At 63.7% G+C, this 11,574-nt stretch overlaps 2 protein-coding genes across 5 annotated transcripts; one reads left to right on the top strand and one right to left on the bottom strand.

Moving 5' to 3' along the window:
* The first annotated feature begins 68 nt into the window (after positions 1-68).
* Positions 69-7,956, top strand: LYPLA2 (lysophospholipase 2). Of its 3 annotated transcripts, XR_001524912.3 has the most exons (11): positions 69-317; positions 2,041-2,144; positions 2,971-3,002; positions 3,578-3,643; positions 3,958-4,005; positions 4,178-4,248; positions 4,473-4,546; positions 4,638-4,739; positions 4,882-5,058; positions 5,479-7,478; positions 7,602-7,956. XR_001524912.3 is itself a non-coding variant. In XM_015649488.3 (10 exons), exons 2-10 carry the CDS (start codon positions 2,067-2,069, stop codon positions 5,527-5,529), a joined length of 699 nt encoding a protein of 232 aa, XP_015504974.1. In that variant the 5' UTR covers positions 69-317; positions 2,041-2,066; the 3' UTR covers positions 5,530-7,956. The 3 variants fall into 3 exon arrangements, 2 of the variants coding, with proteins under 2 accessions (XP_015504974.1, XP_015504975.1); XM_015649488.3 differs by having other exon boundaries at positions 5,479-7,956; XM_015649489.3 differs by lacking the exon at positions 69-317 and adding an exon at positions 360-875 and having other exon boundaries at positions 5,479-7,956.
* Positions 7,957-8,074: 118 nt separating this feature from the next.
* GALE (UDP-galactose-4-epimerase) lies at positions 8,075-11,546 on the bottom strand. 2 transcript variants are annotated; one of them, XM_015649487.2, is made up of 11 exons: positions 11,462-11,546; positions 10,672-10,798; positions 10,485-10,600; positions 10,211-10,324; positions 9,919-10,095; positions 9,725-9,838; positions 9,576-9,642; positions 9,405-9,490; positions 9,225-9,302; positions 8,981-9,095; positions 8,075-8,905 (listed from the first exon to the last, which is right to left on the bottom strand). In XM_015649487.2, the coding sequence occupies exons 2-11, from the start codon at positions 10,790-10,792 to the stop codon at positions 8,850-8,852; spliced, it is 1,044 nt and encodes a 347-aa protein (XP_015504973.1). In that variant the 5' UTR covers positions 10,793-10,798; positions 11,462-11,546; the 3' UTR covers positions 8,075-8,849. The 2 variants fall into 2 exon arrangements, with proteins under 2 accessions (XP_015504973.1, XP_015504970.1); XM_015649484.3 differs by lacking the exon at positions 11,462-11,546 and adding an exon at positions 10,911-11,418.
* Between the last annotated feature and the right edge of the window lie 28 nt (positions 11,547-11,574).

Genomic DNA, 11,574 nt, shown 5'->3' with positions numbered 1-11,574 from the left:
TGGCGGGGGGGCGGCGGGGCCCTTCCCGGGGTTTAACGGGGGATTAACGGGGAGAGGGGCCGGAGGGCCGCAGGTCTGGCTCGGCGATTCCCGGTGCGGTAGCGGGGCCGGCTCTTCCCGCCCGCGGGGGGTCCCTACGAGCCCTCAGGACTCGCAGCCTGAGGGGACCCCCCTCTGAAAGCCCCGGTTTTGGCGGAAAAGCGGCGCTCCCGGCCGCGGGGATCCCGCCTCCATCCGCTTCCAGGCGGGATTTCTCCATCCCCCCGCTGGATTCCGCTCCCCGCGGGGCTGCGGGCTCGAGGAGAGGCTGAGGCACGGTAATTAATGCTAATTAATGACTGATGAACGCGTCCCCCCCTCAGCGGGCCGGTGTCACCGGTGGGGTCGCCTTGGGGTGCGGCACCTCCAAATCGGACCCAAATTCACCTCCTGCTTCTGTGTTTGCGCCTTTACACCCACCCGGACACACACGAGGGGTGTTAATCCTCGGGGTTCCCATTGTGTTCCCTCCAGGAACATCCCGAGCAATTCCCAGCAGGCTGTTTGGGGCAGCCCTGAGCATCCCAAGCCCTCCTTTCCCTGGAGCCTCCCCAGCAAGGAGCGCATCCCATCAGCTGCCAGGGGAAGATGCTGTTATTTCTGGCTCTCTCTCTCTCTCTCCCTGCCAGGGTTTTTGGCAGGTGCGGTCTCTCCTGGCCGCTTGTTTTGCCCCTGGAGTACACACGAGCACGTGGGCCGTGTGTCTGTGTCAGATCCGGGGAGCTGCTTGTTCCCGGTGTTTTTATTTGAGTGGGGAAGCTGCTGATGAGCAGTCGGTGGAACGAGTCGGGCAGGTCTTGGCCGGGCTGGGAGAAGGAGCAGGCTGTTTCTCCTGGGTAAGGCTGGCTGCTGGCACTCCGGGCTTTTGGCAGGGTTTGGGGTGATCCCGTGTTGCCCTGAGCCGGGGATGGTGCTGCTGTGGGAGGTGAAGCTGGAGCAGAGTGAGGAGGATGAGGAAAGGCCTCCCGAGGGGCAGCTCTGATCTCTGACAGGGGCAGGACTTTGGGAGCAGCTGGAGCTGTGCCGGGGGAGGTTTGGGTTGGATATGAGGGAAAAGGTTTTTCTTCCAGAGCGTGCTGGGCACTGCTCAGGCTCCCCAGGCACGGCCCCGAGGCCGCCAGAGCTCCAGGAGTGTTTGGACAGCGCTGCCAGGGATGCACAGGCTGGGATTATTGGGTGTCAGGGCCAGGGACTGGACTGGATGATCCTTCATCCCTTCCAGCTCGGGATATTCTGTGATCGTGCTCCAGAAGCCGAACCCGGTCCCAAGGGGATAATGGCAGTGCCATAAACAAGCTCTGATCTAATTAGTGCTGGTGGGTCAGTGGGGTCAGGGCAGCCTTGTGGGGAGCTGGAGCTGTGATTTGTGATGTAGTGGGATCAAACACCGTGGACTGTTGTGGCTGAAGGCTGTGGGTGCTGCCAGCTCTGTGGGATCTGGGAGGTGACAGGACAGCGGTGGTGACCCTGCCTGCTGTCCTGGGGAGGCACAAGGGTGCCATCCATCACTGGGGGGGCTCAGACCAGCTCCAAGTGCTCTGCTTCATCCTAAACAGCCCAAATAACACAGGGCTGGACTTTTACTGGTGCAGCAGAGCCTGTGCTGCCGCATGCCAAGGGTTTCCTGCTTCCTGGTCGGAGCAGATGTGGGTCAGGCTCCTGGACAGCTCCGGGAAGGAATGAGGGGGTGCAGGAATGAAGGGATGCTGAGGCTGCGCTGCCCGGCCGCCCTCTGCCCACGCCGGTGCAGCCACAGGAATAACTCTGGCTCTGAGGTGTAATTTCCAGGCTAATTTTAACACTTCCAGCACCCCACGCAGGGAGCGTTGGCTGCTCCTGGACTCTTTCAGCACTGCCAGGCCACGCTGTGGGGTGTCCCAGGGGCTTCAACATCAAAGCCTTCACCTTCTCTTTAGTTTTCCCCCATTCCTCTGGATGAAGGAGCTGCTGCAGGGGAGGGGTGAGAGGTTTGTCTTCCTGCCTCACCTCTGTGTCCCACAGGTGCCAGTGTCGATCCCTCTCGGTGTATGTGTGGTAACAACATGTCTGTCCCCCTCCTCGCCGACGCTGTCACCGTGTCAGGGGCAGAGCGGGAGACCGCCGCGGTAAGGGCTGCTCCCTCCCTCCCTCCCTCCCTCCCTCCCCTGCTGCTCCCAAAAAACAGGGAGCTGCTTCCAAGGGCTCCAGAACGGGGGAGGCAGGGCCAGCAAGGGCTCTGTGGCTGTCCTTGGGCTGGGCTGTTTGCTCCAGGGTGAGAGCTCAGCTTCTCAAGGCAGTGGGAGTTGGGGCTGATTGGGATGTTTAAGCTTTTAAAAGCAGATCTCCCCAAGGACAACCCCCCCCACCACTCCAGTCCTTCCCTGGGGTCTGCAGGCTGCCTTCCCTCTGCTCCCCAAGGCTTAGGGGTTGCTGGAGCTGGAGATGAAAAGCCTGTGGAGGTGGATTTGTGGGTTCATGGTGATACAGGGAAGGAATTCCTCCCTAGGAGGGGGGTGAGGCCCTGGCCCAGGGTGCCCAGAGCAGCTGTGGCTGCCTCATCACTGGAAGTGTCCAAGGCCAGGCTGGACAGGGCGTAGAGCAGCCCGGGGCAGTGGAAGGTGTCCCTGCCCGTGCCAGGGGTGGCCCTGGATGGGCTTTAAGATCCATTCTGGGATTCAGGCTGGGCCTCTGCTCTGGTGCCATTCCTGGTGGGATGATCTGTCACTCCTTGTCCCTCTGCTGTGCAGAGGAGTTGGGACCTGCCTGTGGCAGGATGACACCACAGCCCTGACCCACCCATCCGCCGTGCTCCGAGCTAATTTGAGCCTCTTGGAGCTGGTGACTAAGTGTCCATTTGCCACCTCCCTGCCAGCCCAGCCCAGCCCTGCCCTGCTCCCTCCCTGGGCACGGCTCTCACACACCAGCTAATTCCCTTCCCTTTCTGTTTAACAGGTCATTTTCCTCCATGGCCTTGGAGACACGGGGTGAGTGTCCCTGGAGCTGGCTCCGGCTGGGATGTGTGGTTTGCCAAACACAGATCCTGGCTTTTTGCTGCTGTTTTCCCTGGGGGCTTCTCTGGGATCTGTGTGGGGCTTTGGGCTGGGGTCTGCAGCCATTCCTGCACCAGCCTCTCATGGAATGGCAGGGAATTGCTGCCAGCAGCTGTCTGCTCTTGAATATTTATGATGCCGGCAGCCTGGCAGCCCCCCACCCCCCGCGGGTGGATTTTGTGCTGCCTTCAGGGATTGCTGATAAGCACTGCGGCTTTTCCAGGCCTTGGCAGGGCTGGCAGCTGGGCTGGGCCTGCACGAGGCCACCTCAGAGGTCCCATGGTGGTGACAAAGGGCTCCTCCCTGTCCAGGAGATTCCCACCTCCCTGGTGGCAATCCAGAATCCAGAGCCTCCAGGGCTTTGTGTGCTCCTCTCAGATGGGATCGGTGCTGGGGGGGCTTAGGCTGATGGGGTGGATAAAATAAGCTCAGGGGAGGGGTTGGGGGGCAGCAGCCTTGGGAAAATGGCTCAGACAAGCCTTGGACTCGTCTCTCCTGTCCCTCCCCAGGCACAGCTGGGCCGATGCTCTCTCCTCCATCCGCCTCCCCTACGTGAAGTACATCTGCCCTCACGCGTAAGTGCTGCCCTGGGGGGCTCCTGGGGCTGCCAAGGCTCCTGGGGGAGGCAGGTGGTGGCCTGAGCCCAGCAGGGCTGCCCAGCCAGGCTGGCTCTGCTGCCCTGCTCAGTTCCTGCTGCAGGCAGAGCTGTTCCCACAGAGCAGAACCAGAGGCTCTTTGCTTTCCCCTCCTGTCGTGTTTATCCCTGGTGGCTGTGGGGAAAGACGAAGGTGCTGGAGCTCCCTGTGCATCCCCAGCAGGAAGGGCAGAAGTGTCAGTCTTGCTGCTCCCCTCAGACTTCAGCTAAACCACCCAAAATGTCCCTCCACAGGCCCCGGATCCCGGTCACCCTCAACATGAAGATGGTCATGCCCTCCTGGTCAGTGCTCTGGGGGACAGGGCTGGGTGGGACCCTCTGGGGAGTGAGAGGGATAGGGAGACAAAATCCACTGCCCTGTGAGGGCCAGGGAAGGGCAGAGCACACCCAGCTCCTGCCTCCCCACACTCAGGGTGCTGGGAGAGGTTTTGGCTGATCCTGCTGCTTCTCCCAGGTTTGACCTGATGGGATTGACTCCAGATGCACCTGAGGATGAAGCTGGGATCAAGAAAGCTGCAGAAAACAGTAAGGAGCTCTGGGGAGGGGGTAGTGGAGAGCACTGTGTGCCTCTCCCTCCCTGTGACTGGAGCCTTCCTTCCACCTCTCCTTCGTTTCCGCTGTCCTGTGATCCCAGCAAACATTTCCTCCGGGATCTGTGGCACCTTCCTGTCCCTGATGTGCACCCTGAGGTGCTGGGTGATGCTTTTCAGCCCCTCTGTCCTTCCACTGACCCTCCCATCTCCTTCCAGTTAAAGCAATCATCGAGCACGAGATGAAGAACGGGATCCCCCCCAACCGCATCATCCTGGGGGGCTTCTCACAGGTGAGCACCAGGACCCCAATTCCTGCTCCACCTGTCCCAGGTGAGCTGGGGGTGGCCCTGCATTCCCCATGGCACTGATTCCTCCCTGCAGGGCGGTGCCTTGTCGCTGTACACGGCTCTCACCTGCCAGCACCAGCTGGCCGGGATTGTGGCGCTCAGCTGCTGGCTCCCGCTCCACAGGGCCTTCCCACAGGTACCCCACTGCAGGGACCCCCGGCTTCTCCCCCTGCAGCTCTGCATTTCTCCCCTCATGAGCTGCTGGCTCACGTGTTGGGGGCACAAAGCACCTGCCCCGCTGGTTTCCCACTCACCTGAGCATCCCCTCCTCGTGGCAGGCGGCGAACAACGGCGTGAACAAGGACATCGCCATCCTGCAGTGCCACGGGGAGATGGATCCCATGATCCCCGTGCGCTTCGGGGCCCTCACTGCCGAGAAGCTCAAGTCTGTCGTCACCCCCACCAAGGTGCAGTTCAAAACCTACCCCGGAGTGATGCACAGTTCCTGTCCTCAGGTCAGTGCTGGCTGTGGAGGGAGGGATGATCAGTGATGGGACCCATGGCAGTGGCCTGCAGCTGGGACAGGGGAGGGTTGGGGTGGATTTTAGGGGAAGGTTCTTCCCCCGGAGGGTGCTGGCACTGCCCAGGTTCCCCAGGGAATGGGCACGGCCCCGAAGCTGCCAGAGCTCCGGGAGGGTTGGGACAGCGCTCCAGGGATGCCCAGGCTGGGATCACTGGGGGGGTCTGTGCAGGATGATCCTGGTGGGTCCCTTCCCTTTGGGATCGACCCCAGCACTGTAGATCAGGCAGGGTGGGGAACACACGAGATTTGTTCCCGACTTGCTCCGGGAGGCTGCAGAGCCTCGTGCCCCATTCCCGGGGCTCAGCCCGGCCTTTGGGGAGCCCTGGAGTGACGGGCTGTGCGCTGCCGGCAGGAGATGATGGCGGTGAAGGAATTCATCGAGAAGCTGCTGCCCCGGATCTGAGCGGAGCCCCTGGGGACTGTCGCAGGGGAGGGTGCCGAGGTCCCGGCCGCCCGTGTGTCCCTGTGACCCGCCCGCTGCGAACGGAAGCCATGGACCCCCCCAGCGCACCTCCCGCCGCCCCCGCACCGCGTCCCCTCCGGCCGGGGCTGCCCCGCTGCTCCCGGAGCCGCCTAAGGCGAGTCTGGCCTTTTCTCTCCTGCTCTGGCTCCGAGCGCTTCCCGAGGGGGTGTCACCGTCCCCTCGGACCCCCGCGGGGCTGGCACGGTGCGGGTGAGGTTTTCCTGTTGGGTTTGGGGTTTTTGTACCAGTAGTAGGGGCGGGATGTGCCCGGCTGCGGTGGGAGGAGCGGGGCGGCGCTGGGGCACCCCTGGGGCTCGGAGCTCTGCCCTTGGTGGCCGCTCTCGGCCTCCGCTCAGGCGACTCGCGGGTTTTCAGTCAGAGCTCAGGAACCCGGGACTCCCCTGCGGACGCCTCCAGGCTCCGGGGCAGGCTCTGCCCTGGGCTGGCACCGCCAAAGGCTGCCCGGGGCCGGCGGGGAGGGTCAGTGCAGCTCCCGCACCTCCCGCACGGCCCCGCCTGTCACACACGCACACTCCTCCCCTCAGCCATCGGCCTGGGGCAGCTCTGCCCTCCTGAGATAATCACCTCCCTCCTCCTGCTCCTCCTCCTCTTCTTGCTTTTACAATCTCCATCTCCTCCTCTGCCCCGCGGGGGTCCCAGAGGCATCTCCCCCCTCCCAGCCCAGCTCTGCACCCTCGGAGCCCCCAAGCTTCGTTTACACTCACAGAGCCACCGGCCCCATCTTTAATGTCTTCTCTTGCTGCTACTTGTCCTTCCCTTTGGACTCGGGCTGGCTCGGGGAGGGGGAGGTGAGGGGGGTCCCTGGACCCCGGGTTTGGCTCCTGGTGCAGCTGGAAGGAGCAGCTTTGCTCCCAGCCATCATCTGACCGGCACCTGAGCCCCGGGTGCTGCTGTGCCCCATCCTCTGTGCTCCTGGGACCTCCCTGCTCCCCATGTACAATCACCCCTCACCTGTGTCCCCTCCCCAGTGCTGGCATCATGCTGGGACCCCGAATGTCTCCTCCTGGGGGGCTCCTGGCTGACCCTCCCTTCCCATAGGGCCCAGGGCAGTGGCTGTGGAGCAGCTCTGCCCTCACCCCCTCTTCCCCCGGGCTGAGCCCCTGCTGGGGGCTGCTCATGGCTTTTAAAACACCCCCACATTCCCCTGGCCCCAGGGCTGGCCCTGCTCCCCCTGCCTGGGGCCAGTGAGGTGAGGGCTGCCCTGGGGGGCTCAGCCCCAGCAGTTCTGCTCCAGCCCTGCCCTTCCTGCCCGGGCTGTGCAAAGCAATAACCGCCCTCTGGAGAGTGGGGCCCACCCTGGGCTGGCCTCTTGGCTTGGCCTTGGAGTTCTTGCCCCTTGCAGCAAGTCTGAGAGCGGCAGAGCTGGCACCAGGGGCAGCCCAACCTCTGCCCTGCCCTGGGTGCTGCTCTGCTCTGGGCTCTGCTCTGGGCTCTGCTCTGGGCTCTGCCCTGGGCTCTGCCCTGGGCTCTGCCCTGCTGACTCTTCTATGCTGTGTTTTAATGCTGCTGTGCCCCTGCCCCCCACACTTGGCTGGGGGGCATGAGAGGGTCACAGGGGTGGGATGGCAGCACCCTGGGGTCACCAAGAGCTGTCACAGGTGGGGTGGCAGCTCCCTGGGGTCACCAAGAGCTGTCATAGGTGGGATGGCAGCTCTTGGGGATCACCAGGAGCTGTCACAGGGGTGGGATGGCAGCACCCTGGGGTCACCAAGAGCTGGCAGGGGTGGGATGGCAGCTCCCTGGGGTCACCAGGAGCTGGCAGGGGTGTGATGGCAGCTCTTTGGGGTGGGATGGCAGCTCTTTGGGGATCACCAGGAGCTGTCACAGGTGAGGTGGCAGCTCCCTGGGGTCACCAAGAGCTGTCACAGGTGGGATGGCAGCTCCCTGGGGGTACCAAGGGCTGTCACAGGTGGGATGGCAGCTCTTTGGGGTCACCAAGAGCTGTCACAGGTGGGATGGCAGCTCTTGGGGGTCACCAGGAGCTGTCACAGGTGGGGTGGCAGCTCCCTGGGGGTACCAAGGGCTGGTGATGGACAGACTGACCTGTTTGACTGTGAACTGGAACCGTGTGTGGTGGGGGGGCCTGGGACCATCCCTGGGGGCCCCGTGGGCCCCTCTGCAGAGCATTCCTGCTCACTCCCTGCCCGAGCAGTGCCGGGAACCCGGGAGGGAGAGCGGCTTCTCTCCATTCCTCAATACAGCTTTGGGTTTTTTTTTTAGTTAGTTTGTTTTTCTTCTCTCTCTTGTCTTCCTTGTACATGTTTGGGGTTTGTTTTTTTTTTGTGTGTGTGTGTGTGTGCATTCCACAGAGAATTAAGGTGAAATAAATCCTCAACCTATCCTGGAGCTGGCGTCATCCCTGGCCAGGCAGGAGAGATCTGGGGGGGAGTGGGGTTGGCACAAGGCCCTAGGGTGCCATTTTTAGGGGCAGCAGCTCTGGCTGAAGGGAAGCAGAACAAAGCTGCCACTTAGAAAGTAGGAAAGTTTATTTTAAAAACAAATCAAAAGCTCAATTCATAATTTAGGAGCATAAGTTATTCATCCAGCCGACAGCAGACGGGGCCAACTGCGTCATCCCTGCCCAGCACAGCCCTGGGAGCTGCCAGGAATAAACAGGAGCAGTGTGGGACAGGGGGGCAGAGCCAGCTCCTGGGGTTTGGGGAGTGCCTGCCCCAGGCACCGAGGGGGGGCTGTGGGCAGCCAGGCCAGGCTGAGCTGGGGCTTCTCTGGCTCAGCAGGAGACGAGGGAGATGAGATTTGGTCCCCAAAACCATGCTGGGATGGGGGGTGGAAGAAGCCCTGGGCTGGGGAGATGAGCTGTGGTGGCCTTGGAATGTGACTGGTCCCTGTGGGAGGCTCCTGGTCCCTCTCTGTGCCGGGGCAGGGGCAGAGGTGCCTCGGGCTCCCCCTGAGCCCACGAGCAGGAGGGAACAGGGGCTGTGCTGCAGTTTGGGCTCAGCAGGACTCAGGTGTCCCTGGCTGCAGCCCCTGGCCATTCCCATGCCTGGGGTGCCAAACCGGGCCTGGCTGTGTTCTCTGTTTGTTGTGGTTCTGCTCTGTGAGATGCAAAGACCTGGGGGATGAGGATGAGGGAGGCTGAGGATGCTCCAGCCTTCCTGCCCCGTGCCAGAGGCAGGAGGGGGAGCTGGAACTGCTCTCCCAGGATGGTGACAGCCCTCGGGGAAGGAGGCAGTGCTGGATCAGAGCAGCCCAGGGCCCGGCCAGCCCTCAGCCACAGCTCAGTTCTTGCTGAAGCCCGTGGGGTTCTGCAGCTGCCACCGCCACAGGTCCTCACCTGGAACAGGGAGAAGGGAGGTGAGGGGGGACAGGGGCCGCAGTGCCCGCTGTGCCAGGGAGGGGATGCCCTTACACATCTTGTCCAGGCCAAAGGCGGCTTTCCAGCCCAGCTCCCGCTCGGCCAGCGCGGGGTCAGCGTAGCAGGAGGCCACGTCTCCCTCCCGCCGGGCCGTGATCTGGTACTTGATCTGCAGGGAGAGCAGCACCGTGAGCTCCCAGAGGGGCTGAGCCCCAGGAGCTGAGGGAGCTGTGCCAGGGGGGATCAGGGGGTCTGGAGCAGCTCCCCTGTGCCTGTGATGCTGCAGCTCTGCCCTCACCTCCCTCCCCGAGGCTTTCTCCATGGCCCGGACCATCTGCAGCACGGAGTAGCCGGTGCCCGTGCCCAGGTTGTAGATCTGGGAGGAGGAGAAAGGACAGGGATCAAGGGGAGAAGGGCCAGGCCCCCCCTTTGGGACCCCTACACCTCCCCAGGCCTGGCTGCACCCCGAGGTTGGTACCTTGCAGCCACAGTTCTCCTTGAGCTTCTTGAGAGCAGCGATGTGGCCCTTGGCCAGATCCACGACGTGGATGTAATCCCTGACTCCTGTGGGGACACAGAGGCTGAGGGCAGGGCCCAGGGTGCAGCCAGGGCTTTGCAAATCCCAAATTCCACCCATCCCGTGACGCACCCGTTCCATCGTCCGTCTTGTAGTCGTTCCCAAAGACGCTCAGGAATTCCCGGCGTCCCACTGCCACCTGCACAGAGGGACAGCCCCATGGGAGCCCCATCACCCTCTGTCCCCTCCCCGTGACCCCCCAAGGGCTGTGGGGGCGCTACCTGAGCCACGTAGGGCATGAGGTTGTTGGGGATCCCCTGAGGATCCTCTCCGATCATCCCCGACTCGTGGGCGCCGATGGGGTTGAAGTAGCGCAGGAGGACGGCGTTCCAGTCCTGGGGACACACGGACGGCGCTGCCCGGTCACCCCCGTGGGGACACACCTGGGCTGCAGCCCCTCGGGGCCGCTCCTCACCCTCTCTGCTTTGCAGAGATCCCGGATCATCTCCTCGATGAAGAACTTGGATTTGCCGTAGGGGTTGGTGCAGCCCCCCACCGGGTGGTTCTCGTCCAGGGGGAGGTACTGGGGGTCCCCGTAGACGGTGGCGGAGCTGCTGAACACGATGTTCCTCACCCCGTGGGCCTTCATGGTCTGGGAGAGGGCAAGGAGCCAGCTCTGTGCTCTCTGTGCCAGCACTGCACAGAACAGGGCCTGGGCACGGGGAGAGCGGAGGGAACAGCACAGGATCACTGCTGGCTCCTCTCACCTCCAGCAGCCGGATGGTCCCGGTGAGGTTCACTCTGTAATATTCCAGAGGCTTCTGCACTGACTCCCCCACGGCCTTCAGCCCCGCAAAGTGCATCACGGCCGAGAAGCGATGCTGCAGGGGGAAGGCATCGGTGCCACGGCAGGAGGAACCGGCCACAACTCCCCCGGGAGCTCCGTTCAGCCAGCCCGGGGGGCTCCACGGCCTTTCCTCCCCGCTCCCGTGGCTCCCACCCCTGCCAGGGACCCCAGGGCACTGCAGCTCCTGCTCTCACCTTCCTGAAGAGCTCCTGGAGCGCGGCCTCGTCCGTGATGTCGAGCTCCTGGAAGAGCACGGGCCGCTGCGCGATCTCCTGCACCCGCCGGAGGCTCTCGGGGAGCTCCTCGGAGCCTGGGGGATGGAGGGCAGTGAGGGATGGCTGCAGTCGGGCACAGCCCGGCCCCGCATGGGGCTCCCCGCACCTCGGATGGCGTTGTGGAAGTTATCGATGACCACGGGGACGAATCCCGCCTGCAGCAGCTCCAGCACGCAGTGGCTGCCGATGTAGCCGGCGCCGCCCGTCACCAGGATCTCCTCTGCCATGGTTCCCTAAAAACCCCGGGCCCTTCAGCTGGGGCTCAGCCCGGCCCAGGCACGGCAGCCCGGCCGCCAGCCCTGCCCCGAGGGACGGGCGGGGCGCTCCCGGCCAGCCCGGTCACACCTCCCGGACACGGAGCTGCCACATCCCGGACACGAGCCCCGGCTCTTCCTGCTAAACCCAGCCGAGCTCCTGGCTTCACCCTCAGGGCAGGAGTTCTCACTATTAATTAAGTAATTATTGATTAATTGAGGTGGTCTCTACAGGGTTATCAGCTCTGCCCTTCAGCCGTTCCCTGTTTTCCCCCAGCATCCGTTCCCGGTGCTGGCGCCGCTCCTCGCAGGAGCGCGGACTTTGGGACACCCAAAGGGCAGCACCGAGGGAAGGAGCCGAGCTGGGAAATTCCTTCCCTCCCGGAGCCCCCCAAACCACAGCCCCCAGCTGGGAGAGGGCGGGGAAGGCGAAACAAGGCGGATTTCAGCAGCGGGAGGGAGCGGAGCGGTCCCGGGGGGACAGAGCGTGCCCCGGGGACCGGAATTACTCCAGAGGCCCAGGGATACCCCAAGCCCCGGGGGTTTGGGCTCTCCCCGCCAAAGGAAGCAGGGGAGGGCGGCACACCCGTCCCACCGCCCGTTCCTGCCCGTTCTCCCCTCCGCCTCCCCCCGGTCTCTCACCCGCCGCTGCCGCCGCTCCCGCTCAGCCCCGCGAGGGGCGCGGCCCCTTTAAGGCCGGCTCTTGGCCCCGCCCCCCGGCGCCACGCGAGCGGCTCCTCCATGGAAACGTGTCA

This window comes from Parus major, chromosome 23, assembly GCF_001522545.3.
Source record: "Parus major isolate Abel chromosome 23, Parus_major1.1, whole genome shotgun sequence".
Classification (NCBI taxonomy): Eukaryota; Metazoa; Chordata; class Aves; order Passeriformes; family Paridae; genus Parus; species Parus major.
This window is presented reverse-complemented; position numbering and strand designations above follow the sequence as displayed.